The 17,926-nt window shown below is 39.2% G+C and overlaps 1 protein-coding gene across 1 annotated transcript; it reads right to left on the bottom strand.

The window, feature by feature from the left end:
- Nucleotides 1-4: 4 nt before the first annotated feature.
- On the bottom strand, nt 5-4,759 carry sftpbb (surfactant protein Bb). Its single transcript, XM_049579564.1, has 11 exons — nt 4,611-4,759; nt 4,292-4,344; nt 3,242-3,316; nt 2,560-2,682; nt 2,331-2,462; nt 2,151-2,231; nt 1,880-2,063; nt 1,638-1,780; nt 1,380-1,460; nt 807-917; nt 5-432 (listed from the first exon to the last, which is right to left on the bottom strand). The coding sequence occupies exons 1-11, from the start codon at nt 4,717-4,719 to the stop codon at nt 394-396; spliced, it is 1,131 nt and encodes a 376-aa protein (XP_049435521.1). The 5' UTR covers nt 4,720-4,759; the 3' UTR covers nt 5-393.
- Nucleotides 4,760-17,926: the final 13,167 nt, after the last annotated feature.

Raw genomic sequence — 17,926 nt, 5'->3', positions numbered from 1 at the left:
AAGATAATAGAAGCAGCAGCTGTGCAGCTTTATTGAGTATTCAGTGGTCCACATGGTCATAAATACATACTGAGAGCTCATCTAAGGTAATGAATGTTTTTGCAATCTTCACAATCATATTGACACACACAAAGCAATCTGCAGCATTACACTTCACAAAACTTTACCACTGTAGAAACTGATGGTTCAGACTGAATCCCAGCCTCAGTCTTGTGACACGTCATGCAAACAGTAACATTTCATGATTAATATTTATGGCTTGTTGGCTGGAATAGCACATGTGATGAATAGTTTCCCCAAAAAGTAAAAAACAAAAAAACAAAAGATCAGTGCAATACATTTATAAAAAAACAGTGTAATAGACTTGTAAAAAGAAAGTTGTGCGAGTTTGGTTCACTCCTTCCACACGTACTTCTCACAGAAGGCCTGGTTCTGCAGATAAAAACAGAAATCGGATGTGAAACAGAAATCGAATTATTCACAAATCACATGAGTGCTTATAAGTGTTTCAAGTAGTGAGCAGATCAGGGCAGGGAGGAAGAGACCAATGTGTGCTTCAATGATGTTGCTCTAAGAAATGAATAGATTGTTCATGCACCTTTAATCAGGTTCAGATTTTTCAACATCCTTAAAGACAAAATTATCTAAATTTCGACTGAGTCACAGCTTTGATTGGCAGAACTGTCAAACTTCATGCCTGTCCTGCTCTCTGTAGAGAGGACGTCTTGACTCTTCATGCAAACCCTGATGGTATCATCATACTAAAGTATGATGAGGGCAAAATATGGTTGGTATGTAGAACTTACTCCACATTTCTGAGCAGTTTGAACATCTTTGCACCAGTAGCTTGGTCCCCAAGTACAACGGTTCTTTCCCAGAGGCTCCACCTTCTTCGGGGCAACACACAGATCAGCTCTCTGTGGGATAGACGAGACAAAAGATCCCGTGAAAATGAACCAGACCAAGAAATATGTAGTAGTATTCAAGTGGCTACACTGTATTTGTGATAGATGTTGCGTGGACTAGGGCTCATTGTACTGTTGTAAATGATCTCTGTAAACCAACTGTTTTTATTTGCTGTTAGTCGCCAAAATAAGTGTGCTGCTTTGAGCAACGGTAACTTTTGTGTCAGTAATTTCAACCCCTCTGAAGGTGTGTAGACCTGCTGCGTGGATCTGTAATACCTTGTGTCCATTTGTGACCACTTGTGTAATGACTTGTATCCACACGTCCACACAGTTATTACAGATCCACAACAGTAAACGGTGGAGCACTCCTACTGTCAGTGGGTCTATACACCTCAAAGTTTCTTTTTTGCTCCCTCCAGTGAGACAGGTATATGCACATGTGAGTGTTTTTGGAAAAGAGCTCATTCTTACTTCACAAGCATGTGGAGCGTCCATCTGGTTTCCCAAAACCTTTTGCAGTCGGGAGCCATAGATTCTGGTGAAAGCCTCACACTGAAAAGAACACCAGAGTTACTTTCATGCAAAGTGACAAAGACTTTCTTTTCTTCATCTTACCTGATGAAAAAACTGCTCAAATCACTTTACGGAAAACTCTAAGCAATAAACATGGAGAGGCCATACATTAGTTTTTGAGGGATGTTTAGTGTTAGTGGGAGCTGAGGGTCAGACCTTTGGGATGGCATTAGGGTGATGGACACACACAGACTGGAGGAAAGAGGAAGTCTGAGGGTCTGTGGAGTTGAGACCCAGGTGAAGTCGGCTCAGCACAGCCAGCGTGCGGCATGAGTCACAGTCAGAGGGGAGGAACAACTCTGGGGAATCAGTCGAGCGTTAAACTTGGTGGAAGTGTGAAGTTCAGATCAAACCGAAAAGTAGATGAAGGCCAAATATATTCATTACAACTGACTGACCTGGATCAGGCTGCTCCTTGATCAAACATAGGTGCAACAGAGTGCACACTGTGTGAGGTGCCGCAGATGACAGGAGGAATTCGACTATCTGCGTGCCGTATTTGTCGACAAAATCATCACATTGGTCCTTGTAGCTGTGTGGTATGAGATCACAGACCTCTCCCATGAGCTTCATCAAAGCGTCCTGCAGGGCAACAAAGACCAGATGTTAACATAATGTAATGTACAGTGAGGGATAATATGTTTCCAATGCAGAATGAAATAAAGTCACCTCAGTCATATTTTGGGGCAACAGGGTCTCCAGTTTCTTAATGATAAATAAACACAGGGTGCAAACAGGGTTGATCTGCCCCTAGAGAGAGGATAAACCGAGAGATGTATTTAAAGTGTGAAAGCAAAAGTTTCATTTCCACTTCCATTTCAAAATCCACTTCTGCTTTCTTATACTAACACTGGAGGCAGAGGCTGTGCCAAGGGCAGGGCTGGATGCATCTTTATCAGTGACATGGTGGGAAAGTTTCAGCAGTTCCTCCTCGTTTCGGGCAGCACAAAGTCGAAAGATCATACAAATGTCTTCTGGTTTCTACACAAACAGGTTATGTTGCATTACAGGGGGATCATTGAAAGCGTTTATTCTTTTTCCTGAGTGTCTATAAAGCTTTAACAGAGACTAAACTCACCAGGTGGTCGGGTGTCTGCTGCAGGACTTTGGGCAAATTCATCTTCACCTGTGACTCACACTCTGATGCCTGTTCTCCTGGGAGGCGCTGGCACAGAGCACGCAAGGTCTCATACACAGTCTCCTGCAATAACAAAGTAGTTAGTGCATCGTCCATGTTGTAGCAAGAATACCTAATGTGTGAGAGGACAAAGTGCGAAGCGAGGTGTGGCAAGACATCAAATTTTCATGACATGAATACTGTGACCAAAAGAGTTCACAATAATGAGACCCTGTGTCCTCATATGTGGACATCACAATTTGGGTTTACTTGACCTTATACTTCATTCTACTTAACTCAGACCTGTTGTCCTCATTTCTAGACACTTCTTTGTCCTATTTAGTGGCAGTAAGAGCAAAATACTCTAATATATGTAAAAACAAGATGGCAGCCATCTCTGCCAAGTCAGTCTGCAGCCAATCCCGATGCAAAAGTGGGTCCATTGGATCTGTGCTTACAGCAGGCCTCATTTTAAACATCCATTTCAAGGTTTAACTCTGAAGCATTACAACATTACAGGGACCCCAGTTGCTGGGTGTGTGCCACTTTCCTCATTAACCAGCTCCACAAACCTATCACAAGTGGTCAGTGAAGTGAAGTAAAGAGAAAGTAAATGCAGTGAATGAGTCATCAACATCCTCACCTTAGTATCTCTGCTGGAAATCATGTTGGCGGACAGCTGGATGATGTGGCTGCACTCAGAACACATATCCATTGTCTGAATAAAGAGAAGCCACAGGGAGTTAATTATTTAGGCCTGCAGACATTCCCTGAAATATATCAGCATTTTCCCCTCCTGTTCTATGTTATAGCTCTTTATGGGCACTTTTTTAAGAGTGTGGAATGAATGGAAATGATTGCTGCAGAGGCCCAATGACTGTCGGTGGTAACAACACAAATTGTAATTAACAAGTGCAACTATTTTAAACCAGAACAAAATATCGGTACAACCACTGAGTATTTAACACACATGTAATCCACCCCCACCCCTAAAGTATGGATTTAAAAATAAATAAATAAAATAAAATAATAAATATAAAATATATAAATAAAGAGAATATAAATAAAAATAAGAGGGGAAAGAAAATCATAAATTACAAGTTGAGGATTGTGTTAGCGCAGTACAATACTTCAGTTTAAGTACATATTATATTAATGTACACATTTTGACATCAATTAATAAGAAAAAAAAAAACATTGACAGATTTGGACATTGCAGAGGTTCGCTTATAACATATCCCCGGGTACTTCCAACATGCAGGTTAAGCCTGTCCTCTCTAGATAACACATGAAGGGACCCCAAATGTTGCCAAAGAGTGATTGATTATCCCTGATTGCATATGTAATTTTTATTCCAGGGGCAGAGTTGTCGATAGTTTATAAATCCATTTACCCATACCCTAACCCTAACATAAAAAGCTTTGGGTCTAGAGGTATCTGTATGGATAATATATCATGGATATTCTCTATCTATATGTCTCTGGAATTTGTCAATTGTGGGATCAATAAAGGTGTATCTTATCTTATCTTATCTTATCACTTCTTCCCAGAACCTTTGTAAGTGAAGGAGTGTCTCTTATTTGTGTGTTGTGTATTTTACATGAATTGTGTTTGTCCTGTTATGTTGGCCTTTGAAACATCTGACCAAACGGTGATAATAGGACAGGATAACAGGAAACAAACTGAGACTTACCAGAGAATTCTGTCTGGTGAATGACACAGGGTCTATGATGAACCTGGACTCACCTTAGAAACAGAAAGCAAAATTATATATCACTGCTGGGGAGGGAAATAGAGACAGAGCGACCATTTTGAAAGGGACAAGCATAGAAATGTTTCAGCGCTAGTCAGGATATAACTACATCCTTTTTTTTGCACATAAGTGTGTGAGTGTCAGCTGTCATAAATCCCACGATAACAGCCTGATCTTTGACAACAACAGGATTAATGGCGAGCAGTCAGGTGACAGTGATGCAGACACTGAGGTCGTCAGCAGTAGATGTTGATCTTACCTGGCCACAGAGACACAGCGAGCACCAGAAGGGTAAATCCAGAGGCTGACATGGTGTGAAGGAGCTGAAGACGATATGAAGCACAGTTGATTTTTGTCTTTATCAACATCAGGGGTGTGTTTCTTCTTCTTTGTGGCTTTTAGCGGTGACTGGCCAAACCCTGTTATGAGCATTACTGCCACCTTCTGCTTCGGAGTTTAGACCAGATATTAAAGGGATAGTTCGGATCTTTTAAAGTGGGGCTGTATTAGGTGCTTATTCATTGTCGACAGTAAATGTCGCTTGGCACGCCCCCATTTTGGAGAAGCAGACAGAAGTACAAACAGGGACCCTAAGCAATGCACTGCTGTGGATGGGGCATGGGCGGACCCCCTGGGCACAGATATGCAGTGGGCCCCACAACCTTTAGGATCAAGATGCTTATGCCCCTTTTCCACTGCATAAAAATACTGATAAGTCCCACTAACATCTGGCTTTTTAATGCAATTGGAAAGGTTACAATCAATCGGCATTCACATCTAGGTCAAATGACTTTACAGTTGTCACGAGGGGTGGGCGATATGGGTGATTAAATATAATCACCATCTTTCATGGTATTTTTGCGAATTAGTAAAAAAACCCTCTCATTTCTTCAGTTTGTAAACAACAACAGTTACTAAAGTGAGATTCAGATTCTATACAATATTATTAATACAACAAAGTAAAATCTACCACAAATTACAGTTATATGGTTCCCAAATACAAAAAAATGTACCCTGGGATCTATTAAAAAAAAAAAAAAAAAGAAAAAGGTGATGCCCCTCTCTTGTAGCAAAATCCTAAATTGAGTTGTATTTTTTTTCCACCTGGACCTTTATGCTCTGCCATTTCTCCTCTAATCATCACGCTGTAACCTGTGACAGACTGTTATGATACCATAACTATCGCACATTAACATATGTGCTACTGCCAGAGGAGCCCTTGAATAAGTTCCCTCTGAGCGGTAACTCAATAAGAGTCTGAGAAGTTCGGGGCTGTTTAAAGAACATTCAAGACGCCACAGTTAGTTTATACCATAATACTGAAGCTGCTCCTCTTTTGGAACCACCACAGAGTCTGTAATAAATTTGCTTTCAGCCATGCTTGTTGTTGCCGTGGGTAACAGTATGACTCCACTATATCAACAAGTCGAAATATCATGAGTATCACGATATTAATGTTTCATATGATATCAAAAATTAGACCAGTATTATCGTGAACGAAATGATATGGCACAACCCTAGTAGTCACCTATATTTATTGGCTTCAGCCTCGATCGGCATTGGTGGAAATTCAAACTGTGGGTGAATGCGCTAATTTTAGCCCCTTAATGAGTGAGGTGCAATGACACGCCATCACAAAATACCCTGTCTCCACCCAAGCAGCGCTCCAACATTGATCCAGTTAGTCTGCACCGAGTTTGAAAGAGAGAATGAATGAGTAAGAGATATATAAAAAGAAAGTTTACTAACCTGTTTTCCAGCCTGTCCGTGATGTCACACACACTCAGAAAAGCGTACTATACACACCTTTGTGTCCTTTTTGTGGTTATTTTGTGTCTCTTTGAAATAATATTGTTTCTTTTTATGTCAAATTGTCTCATTTTGCAGTCATTTCGAGCCTCTTCCTGATCGGTATGTGTTAAATTGACATTTTGCAAGTGAAGGCCAGGTGGCCCCTTGATCCTTTGGGCTCCTAGGCCTGTGCCTGGTAGGCCCGTTCAGTAATCAATCTATGGACGGGGGCAGCAGCAAACGTAATGTTGAAAATTTTGAATGATTTATTTAAGCTGCAAGGCTGATGTGTTCATTCATAAGATCAACATTTTTTGTTTTTTTTAGGTTTTAGGTTTTTCCCATGTTTTTCTTGTTCCCTTGTACTTTTGTTTGTTGAATACATGACGTATGGTGCATAGGCTGTTGTCAAGTATTGAGAAACACACCCACAGCGAATTAATTCCCTCACACCTGTGCATACCTGTGAACCTGTTAAGCTCAGTGTTGGAAATAATGGTGTTGAACACTCTTGACGAAGGTCCATAAGGACCAAAACATAAGTGTTTACTAATAAATTGTGAAGCTGAGCAAGAGCAGTGTGCAGGATAGACACAACTACTTTACATGTGGGCTATGTACACATCAAATATTTACTTGGGTGTTTGACTCCTTGCACCCATCTGTACCTGTGTAATGCCAATTCTGAATGTCCAAACCATAACCCAGTCTGTTGTAGTTTATTGTCTAAACATAGACCAATATGCGATTTTTCTTTTATTGAAATACAGTCCATAACTCCTGTTGAAAATAACAGCTCATGAAAGCTCCTGTATGGACCAGAAGATGGCAGCAGAGCAGAGGAGATATACAGTGCTTGCGCTGGATCTCACCCTGCAGGATGTTCAGCTTTATGACACAGGCTTTTAAATTCATGTACACAGGAGGTTTTATTTGACACACTGGCAAGCAGCATAAACAGAGCATTTTCCAGAGCAGTTTGCAATGCCCCCTGTTATGATGCTGTCTACTACAGGGAGTAGAAGGTCACCAAGATGCCCGTGTCAGATTGTCAGTGTGGTGGCCTGCAGGTACTTGAAGGTGCTCATCCTCTGTATGTACCCCCCTCATTGTCAGGGGTATATAGTTTGTCAGTTGCTTCCTCCATAAATCCACAGCTTGCTCCTTAGTTTTGCAGGGAGGAGGGGGGAGGTTATTGCCCTGCAGTGATGGGTCCCCTTACCTCTTCCTGGTAGTCCACTCGTTGTTGCTTTTGATCTGCCCCGTCGCAACTTTTCATCAATAGGCTTGATGATGGAGTCGGAGCTGTCCCTGTGCAGGGAGTGCAGCAGGAAGCACAGGACCATAAAGTCTACTGACAAATGATCTATTATGTCTCTGATTATTACATCTTTACCTTCCTATATTGACTTTATTTGTGGAGCATCATATGCATTTTGGACCTATGATGGCAAAATGTATTTTCCAAGTGTGGCATATGAAAACTCACAGGCGTGCTCTGTTTGATGTCATGATAATCCTTGAGTTTCTTTTTGCCCTGATGAAGGCCAGGTGACTGACAGCTTGGCCTCTTTATTAGATACTTGCCCTGGATGTTTGTGTGCTCAATGTTCCTGTCTCCATTTTGGATGTGGGCCTGTACTATTAAAATAATAATCCATTCATGCATCAATTTTTGTGATGGCAGCTCGCTAAGCTCCTCTTGAGCAGTGGCTCTACTCTGAGCTCCCTTTTGGGTGATTGAGCACCTTTGTCTCTAAGGGTGAGTGCGACCACCCAACCCTCATTCTCTCTAATTTTTTTGGTCACTAGGCTACCTACCTGTATCTAGGCACAGATACAGAGCACATTAAATGGATAAAAGCTAACCAGACCTGTAACCATTACTAGCTAACTGTATTGTAAATTGCTTCTGTGTATCGGTGATGTGTATTTATGTGCTTTATGATACTGAAAGCTGTATATCTCAATCACACTGTACATGTAAAAGCCCAAATAAGGAAAAGAGTTGAAAATGAGCAATATCTAAACTCTGTATTTTGTCGGTGTATAAACTTTGACCTTTATTAAATGCTCAGTGATGTCACACTGAGTGCTATTGTTGTTGCACTGCATTATATACCTGGGTGTCTCTGTTATCAATTGATCATTAGGAGTGCTCAAACCTGCTGCACTTGTCTTGCCCTCTTTCAACTTCTGTACTTGACTTCACACTCGCATTCGTGGTGACCATAGTAACACATACAACAACACATCTACATGTTTACATGTGAGGGTGTGCAGCCAATTATTTAATTGGACCTGTGTAATTACTGGTTGTTTACTGTTCTGGTTGGCGTACTTCACTGTCCACATAAAAATCCCAGTGTGCAGCTATAGCTTAAAGCAAAATCATGAAAATAAGTAGCAAATGCATTTGAAGGAGAACTACACCCATTTTCAAATTCATACACTTTATTCCTATGATCAAAGAAAGTCCGAAAAATATTAGTTAACATGATCAAATCCCTTCCAAATCCAAAAACAGCTTGTCAGACCATCACAAGGGGGGGGGGCTAATGAAAGGTCAATTGTTTGTGCTTAATTGATCATCTATTAACACAGAATTATTTCATCCATTAACTTATACGCCATACCGCCACATTAGCTGGACTTCAGTGACATAGTAAAGTACATTTCAGATCCATGCTCTCAGATCGGCCGCTCTGAAAGTAGAACAGGATCTATTTTCATAGAAATAAGAATGACATGAAAAAATATTTGACTGATCGGTTTCAATCATCACCATCATCATCAACCTGCCTGTTTGTGTTAGCCAACACCCAACCCCACTGGGCGTATACTGCAACATATCTCTGCCTCTCTTTGAGGGATTATTAATAAGCTGCAGTGAAATGTTTTTACTGGAATGATGTCATGACTTCCACAGTAATGACTCAGTGTAGGAACTGTTTTCTTGTTAGTCATGCTTTCTCTTTGCTGCAAGTTTTTATGGAGTGTGTTCACACTGACCTGAATAACCCCTTTATGGTAGTCCTGTTTATGTGTTTGAGTATATAAAAATCAAAACCTGAATAGGATTGTAATCAGGATAAGCCTTGTGAACGTGTTATTCATGTAAACACAAAAACTGATTTCCAAGATTAACTCAGAGGTGGAAGGGCAGGGACTTGTTTCTTCAGTTCATACTTTTGAACTTTTGATACATGTGCAGCATATCTTTTTACTTGTATGTATCTTTTTCGTAATGAATTAATATAATGTGTATTCTCAGGCAAGACATGTTTTATATTTAGGAATGCCGTAACACCCTAAAGGTTCCTAAGACATGAACAAATCATGATGGTCTTTGTCGTTGTATTTGTTATTATGGCACTCTAACTATGGAGAAACAAAAAAAACTACATCAGTTAACAGGATGACGCATAATTTCATCCAATGCACACAACAGGCAGAACTAGGTTTACAGTAGTTATAGGTGAGAGCTTTCCCTGTCTGCACTGTGCACCGACTGCTCTCACTCCACTTCTTTTGCTTTGGCCTACAGTCCGTTTATGTCTTTCCGCATCCTCCTTGTGGCAGTTCTTCATGAATCACTAATGGTTGCATCAGTCACCTGTGAGCTGTAGGTCAGTGGGTTAATGCCTGCAGACTACAGACAATTAATGTGACATCATTTCAACTTATTATCTGAATCATCCTGCCAAAACTATAACATACAGTATTTGCTTCTTGTAACATGAATAATTGTAGAGAGAATCAACCTGCAGCAGGAACACAGATCCAAATGTGCAAACCAAATGAAAGTGAAATTACACCAACGTTAATGTCCAGTTTATGTATTTTGCAGTTTAACATCATTTGCAAATCATAAATCTAATCAAAAGTTTATCAGAGACTCAGATTCCAGATAAAAGACCAGACATGACATATGTATCATGGGCCTAGTTTTACAGGCTTTCTAATTCTTGGGTTGTGATCATTTATAATAATTATGAGCCTACATAAACGTGGTTTGGGATATGGATCATTTTGCATGTTATTTTGCATATATATATTTAAAAAGAAATCAAACAAATAGCTTTGTCTCTGCTGGCAAACACAGAGTTTGCAGGCCATTCTTTGATTTTGTTAAGCAAACAAGCAGTTTGTCAGTTATGTAGAAGTTCTTCTGTCTGGAAACAGTATGTTCTTTGACAGGTGAAGGCAGATAGGATCAAATATGAGGAAACAACAGCAGTCTAGCAGATTACATGAGTTGAAGGATTTCTTGTAATCTGTGTCACTTGGCAGAGAATCAACCTGCACTGGAGAGGCTTCATAGCATTGATCCAGAGAGCCTGCACCATGCCATGTCACACCATGAAACTGAAATGAACAAATTGCACGAATGTTATCAATTTGACGTATTTTTCTGTAAAATATCATATGCAAATTATTATTAGGCACACAAACGAAAATGTCAGCTTTGTCCCCGCCTGCAAACACAGAGTTAGCAGGTCATTCTTGCATTTTGTGAGACCAAACAGGCGGTTTGTCTTAACTGCAGATGATACAAATAAGGCCAAATATGAGGAAACACTAAAAACTAGGAGGACCTTTCATTCCTTCTGCAGTGTTCCAGAAAGAAGCATGCACAAACAACAAAAGGGGCAAGACAATGAAGGAGGCGTGACAAACCTGCAGGCTGACAGAGTCCATGGACAAACACACGCAAGCACTATAATTAAAATTCCCATCAACAGCTCATACCTGTCACATTCAGAGCCTTAATGGCTAAAATATGACAACACATAAATACCAAAACCCTTTTCAAATCTCATAAAATACTTATTATCTATATGCATTTACCCAATAAACGCAGGAATCTTCCCTTTAATTTATTTATATATTTTTTGATGATGATACAGACATGCAAGCACAAAACTATAAAGGTTTAAGTATAGGCTAGAAGTTAGGCAGGGTTAATTATATACACTTAACCTAAAACATGGCTCACAAGTTGACAATGATACAGTAATTTAGTTAAAAGGCAGCATTTGCTAAGTAAGCTTTATACGGGTACGAGTGAATATCTGATATCTGATCTTCTCCAAGTTCAAAGACATTGATAGGTCTCTAACCCAGTGTCTAAATGGTAGCGTGACAGGGAATTTCCAGTTTACCAGAATAGCCGTTCTTGCAGTGTAGCTCGAGGTACTGCCCCACGCTGGGATCCAGACAGTGATGAGCTCACTGGTAAGACTCCAAATACATGGAGAGGGTTAGATTTTTGTGTTATGTATATCAGAGAGACATTTGAATATCTTATCCCACAGTTAAACCACTGAGGGGCAGGTCTAAAATTAGTATAAGGAGGTAGGTTCAATCCTGCATCTAATGCAGGTGGGGTCAAAATTGATGCAATCACACTGATCTTTGCTCTGGACCAATGAAAATCACCCAATCCCCTCCCATATCTGCAATCCAGGCGCCCCTCACTCCCAACATCGAAGGGGTCTGATGTTCAATAAGATTACTATAAATCTTTAAAATCACACCTCTCGATTTGAAGAATTAAATCAATTACAATGGCCAAATAAGGCAAAAACATTACTGATCTATAATGACTGTAGTTGTTCTTTTATCTCAAACATGTTAGGATTTTACATAACTTGACATGTTTCGGCAGAGTCCTCCGCCTTCCTCAGAAGTGTCACTTGGTGGTGGTTGTGGCGCGTCTTTATCAGCTGATCTGTCAGTCAGCCGATATTATCAGAAACTAAAGACATAATGAACACCATTGAACTATTATTTATCTATGTATGTGAAAATGAACCAAGGCCTAGAGCATGACTAACAGCAAATTAAACCTTCTAACTTCTTGTCCAAAAGACAACAAACAGGCTTTTAATCACATAGCCACAATAACTTAACATAAGACTTTTTTAACTTTTATGTTTATATACTGAATTATTGTGCGTTGATTTTTTTAAAAAAAATTGTGTTGCATCACTATCAGTCAAGTAGCCCTTCTTCTTCTTCTTTTTTTGGCATATTTACCTCCTAAGCTCTTAATAGCTTTGTGACAGTTTGGTATGCAGGCCCCCATGGAAACCCTAATCTCCATCTAAATGTATTCAACTGCAAGCAAGCATTTCCTGGTTTGCACTGAAACTGGAAACAGCATTGTTTATATCATCTGTAATCATGCATCATTTCTCTGCTTCTCAAATACACAATACATTGTGATGTTCCAGGAAAGATGTTGTATTCTAAATTGTTCACCACATTCCGTCATATGATCCCCTCTCTGCACTTTGATTGTTGAATTTACCTGCTCCAAAAAGTCCAGACTCATGCCAGACAGTCCTGGTCAACTACTAAGTGGCTTTTCCAGTTTGGCATTTGTGATTTCCATAGCATACCATGCTTCATTCCATTCGTATCAATCAAATAAGCTATTTACCAGAAAAGACTAAGTGGAGACCCACTGTATTCTCACTCGTTACTGCACTTCCTTGACTTCATTATAGGTTACACACTTCCAAAGAAAGTATAATGCAGACTAGTTTAAGTCAAGACAAGACAAGACAAGACAAGACAAGACAAGACAAGCTTAACTGTTCCCTGAAGGGAAAATTGTCTTGATCACATAGTGCATATAGTTGCATCTGTATATAGACAATGAATGACAACACATTAGTAGACAGCAATAGACAACACATCACATAGTGGGTACCAGCATACTGAGGCGAAATAAGCACAGCAGCAGTGTAATAACATAAATAGATAAAGTTTGATAAAAGATAAACTGTATCTGCCCTTGGGATACAACAATTGCCTTGTTAACTTATTAGTGTTGGCTGTAGCTCAGGAAGTAGAGTGGGTCAGCCATAGATTCAGAGGTTGCCGATTTGATCCACTGCCCACCCACTCCGTATGTTGAATTATCCTTGGGAAGATACTGAAATGATGGCTGTGTGTGTGAGCGTGAGTGCGTGTGAATGGTTATCTGATGATAAGGCATTTTCCATCGTAAAGGACTTCATTCAAACTCAGCAGAAAAAATAAGACTCACCAAAACAGTCTTGGTTAGTCTTTTCATTGTTCCAACAATCAACAACTCTGGTTTTGTTGAAATAAAACCTTTAATTCACTGAGCTAGATGTAAAAATATGGCAACTCTTCCTGCTGTTTTATCCTACTGTCTCTCTCGGTTTTTGCTAGCCAGCTTTTTATGAGTCCTGCAACGTTATCCCCAGAGATGGGACCAAGTCACACATGTGCAAGTCTCAAGTAAGTCTCAAGTCTTAACCTTCAAGTCTCAAGTAAGTTCCAAGTCATTTTTTCTTGGGCAAGTCAAGTCAAGTCAAGTCAAGTCACAGGTTATGTCAAGTCAAGTCAAGTCAAGTCCTGTAATAGGTCAAGTCAAGTCCAAGTCAAGTCACCTTATTATTGTAATTTTACCCGCAGAATCTGATCTTAATAAAGTGAAAAGACAAGACATAAGTAACTGTCAGTAAACATTGACTTCATCGCTGCAATGTTTACTTTGCAGGGACAACCCCCATGCGTGCGCGCGCGCGCGCGCACGCACACACACACACACACACACACACACTAACCAAGGCAGCGGCCAAAATCACCCATTTAGCTCATTTAACCCTGTGTTGCTCGTTCATAAAACGTACAGCCGGTCTTGTGATGAACCGGTTGGAATGTTCGCTCACGTTTTCTGGGGTTAATGTTAGCAAATAAATTAAAAAACAAGTTCCACCAATCCGACCCACCCCCCCCACCCCATCCCCGTATCTTATCAAGCTAACGTTAGTTAACTACCAACTAACCAGATAATATTAGCTAATTGACAAGCACTTACTGGGCAGAATGGCTCTTCAAATGACGAACAAAGTTTAAAGTTTAAAGATGTTTATGCCGCATGTCTTGCACTGTGCTGTTCATCTTTTGCCGTAATAATAGTAATTCCGAAAACGATGACTCTCGGTACCCCTCCCGCTGACATGTTGATGCCTATCTGATATAAGAGGGCCTGTTTCTCCAATAAACACGTAAGGTATGTAGAGAGGGCATGACTGATTGACAGGGTAGTGATCCAATCATGACAACGCCATTCTCAGCCTGCGCTCCTACCGGGTAATCAACATTATTTTTTAAATTAATTTATTAATTTTATATTCTAACCGAAAACATGATGTGAATAATACTCAAGTCATTCAAGTCATCGTGTCTCAAGTCAAGTCAAGTCCCGAGTCTTTAACTTCCAAGTCCGAGTCAAGTCTCAAGTGTTTTATTTTTTGTCAAGTCAAGTCACAAGTCATCAAAACAGCGACTCGAGTCGACTCAAGTCCAAGTCACAATGACTCGAGTTCCCATCTCTGCTGAATATGTACTAACCTACTGGCTCAGTCTTCTTCTTCATCTGGGATGACTCATGCGAACCACTTAGAAACACAAAGTGTAATGAAGAGACGTAAAGAAGAGATCCTGTGGTTTATTTTAATGATAGATGCAATATTTCTCACACATAATCATTATCAACCCAGGTCTAATTGTGTTGTATAACTTTAACTTTGTTTCTATATTTCTATATTTTCCTATTAGTTCAATCTGCCTATCAACACTAAGCATTACAATATCAGAGATCTTCAGTGGTTATTACCACGTGTACAGCGCAGTAAAAGCTGTGTCTATGACTGTCACTGTTTCTCGTAGTTGTCCTGTACAAAGAAACGCATGTCAAGACACAGACTGCGTCATCTGAATATTTCTTAGAGCCCAGAAGAGGTCAGTTCTCTCAGAACTCACAAAAATCTGAGAAAAGGTAAAATTAATAGAAGATAAAATGCTTTTGGAATTGTGTTGTGATCACACAAAATTGTTATTTTTTAAGAAGCCTGTTGTTGAAAAATCTAGGAAAGTAATATGCCATATGACCAACAGCCTTTGAGGAATTTTTATGAACTCATTCACACGTTCATCCTTGTGAAAAAGTCCCACCGCTGCTGCTGCCAGTCAGCCTGTGCCCAAACTGCATTTTTCAGCCTGCAGAGATGCCATCCACATTGTCAACAGTAATCGTTTAGGAGTAAATGAATACAAGCATACAAACACATGCCACACCCATCTTTCCCGTAAATGAGTAAGATACAGATACCAAACCAGTGCAAGAACACACACACACACACACACACACACACACACCACACACACACACACACACACACACACACACACACTCACTTTACCAAAAGACTGGCACATGACAGTACCAAGTTATCAACCCGGATGACTGTCTGCTGTCAGAACCAATACCACAACATGGCTCAAGTTACGGTTAGTTTACTTTATAATGGCTCCAGACAGGTTGAATAACCAGACTGAATTCTGAGAATCTACTGATGAACTCAGCCTGAAAGCTGAAACCACTTCCCTCAGTGAAAACGAAGCTTTTATTTACTTTAATTTCACAGATAAGAAACAATACATTGTGAAGACGATAAAGCCTCGACAAAATAGCATTTTAAGTCTTCTGTGTAATTTATCCTTCAGGGATTTATAACTGGCTTCATATGAGCCACGCTGTGCCTACGCTAATTTATACAATGTTAAATGCCATAGGCTTGTGCTAATAACATTAGCATGTTGTAATTGTGGGGAAAAAGTCATTACTGTGTGTTTAATGTGTGTTTTGGCACAGGGTCTGCCGCACAACTATAAATCCCGCTTAAGACTTAATGCTGTGCGATAACATTTGTCTTAATTGTTACTTGCTGGGGTGATGCAATTTGAAATATGAGATAATATGTAAAGAACAGCTGGTTTTCGTTGAAACGGCTAGCTTCAGAAGTACTGTCAGGCCTGCTAAAAAAACAACAATAAACGTCAGTATCTGAGTACGGATGACAAATTGAGCACATCATTGCTCATCAGTAAGCACAAGGAAGTGTCTAGACTTCTATACAGCGCTTAGACTTCAACAGGTTCTGTGACAAACAAGGAGCTTTTCCGTGTTAGCAATGAAGGGTGCTAGACAGCTGAGGGAAATCCACCCCCATGTAACATGCAGTATATCAGAGGCCTATAACTTCAGTTTTAGAAGTTTCTTAAATGTTTATTTCATGGCTAATATTTTATCATTTTAAGATTAGTTTATTACTCTGTGTAGCTCATGAGACAGCAGGTGAAAGCACACAGTTTGTGACTGATGAAGCCGTTTTGTTAATAACAAACTGTATATTAATTATGTAAAGTTGTTTTCTTTTTCTTAGATTACAAGAAAACAGCATTTTAACTCAAGTCTACACAACGATGTGACTTTTTTAGGTCTTTTTTTTTTTTTTTTAAATGACACTGATCATTTTATTAGCCTGTCGTGCCGTCAATTAACAAAACCAGAGAAGTCACATACCAGGACAAATGCCATGTCAGTTTCGCCTATTGTTCCTGGCTTAAATGTTTTTGGTTTTTAGCTTTGAGTAAACCTGTTAATATGTCCTGAGGAGTCCTCACAGAGCAGGTGACTCACCTGTGACTTCACTTCAATAGCTAATATGGTTTCTTTTGTGAAGTCCAAACATGACAAATACATGGAAGTTGTGAGTGCTGTCTTTTAGCATACATTTTTATTTACTTGAATCATAAATGAGCTTTTTGACTGTGAAAAGTGGCCTTGAACTTTTATTCTAGATTTGTTTAAAGCATAACAAGTTGAGGTTATTTGTAAAGGATCTTTCAACAACAAAGGACTTCAAGGTGCTTCACATGAAAAGGCAATGGGACAAGTCATAAATAAAACTCAGGGCAAAATTATAAGACACATATGAATAGGATTTTTATAAAGTAAATGAAATGGAAGTGTAAGTTGAAGCTTGAATGTAAATGAAAAGATAAAAGTGCAGAATAAAGTTTACAATGCTGTGCAAGATGTGAACTAAATTTTATTTTATTTAAGGTAGTGGCAAAAATAAATAAAACTTCTTCTAAAAATGTCTTCTTTTCCCCCTAAAATAACTGTCACATAAAAGAAAAGAAAAGAAATTTTTTTTTTTAAAAAAAAAAGGTTTGCATAAAAATATGAATATTAAATGATAACAACTTCAGCTTCATTTGAGTAAGATATTCAAACAGGTTATTTCAGGTCACAGGTGTTTGGCAATCTGACACGGAAGCAGACACAGTAAAACAATGGGAGAATAATGCATGTGATGTTTGAAGTAAAGTTATTAATTAAATAAATCAAAAACATACATAAAAAAAATCACAAAGATATAATATCAAAATTTAAACAAATTGATAAAATAAAATTAACAGAATTTGGTTGGGAAAAAAAAGAAAACATTAATAGATGGAGCCTGTTAAGGTTTATTTAAGAGATCAACATTTTCTGCCACTTTAACATCCTCGAGGTAAAACAGCTTGGAGCTAAAGGAGTTAAAACCTGCGTCATTTAGGGTTTTAATCCTGCCCTGCAGAACAGCTCCAGAGCTCACTGTAGACAACTTGAGTGTCTGTCTGTCTGTCTGTCATACATTAAAGCATTTTGGGTTTTTAACACTGTGCAAGACATGCAGTGCTTTAAGAACAGTAAAGTCATCTTTAAAAAATCATGTTATGTCATCACCTGTTATGCAGCTCTAATGTTAAGTGTTTCTGCATGCAGGCAGCAGAGTTCTGAATCAACAGATTGATGATATTAGTGGGTGGACCACGAAGGGGAGCATTATTTATATTATTATTATTTATATTGCTTCATATATCATTCATAAATCATAGGAGGCTTTT

The sequence above is a fragment of the Epinephelus fuscoguttatus genome, linkage group LG6 (genome assembly GCF_011397635.1).
Source record: "Epinephelus fuscoguttatus linkage group LG6, E.fuscoguttatus.final_Chr_v1".
Classification (NCBI taxonomy): domain Eukaryota; kingdom Metazoa; phylum Chordata; class Actinopteri; order Perciformes; family Serranidae; genus Epinephelus; species Epinephelus fuscoguttatus.
This window is presented reverse-complemented; position numbering and strand designations above follow the sequence as displayed.

Bases quoted from the DNA above. Each gene is read 5' to 3' on its own strand.
- sftpbb (XM_049579564.1), bottom strand. From the start codon at position 4,719: ATGTTGATAAAGACAAAAATCAACTGTGCTTCATATCGTCTTCAGCTC. The intron at 2,064-2,150 runs GTGACTTTATTT...GTTGCCCTGCAG, and splicing joins TGCCCCAAAATATGACTGAG to GACGCTTTGATGAAGCTCAT. The intron at 1,461-1,637 runs GTCTGACCCTCA...TGTTCTTTTCAG, and splicing joins ACCCTAATGCCATCCCAAAG to TGTGAGGCTTTCACCAGAAT.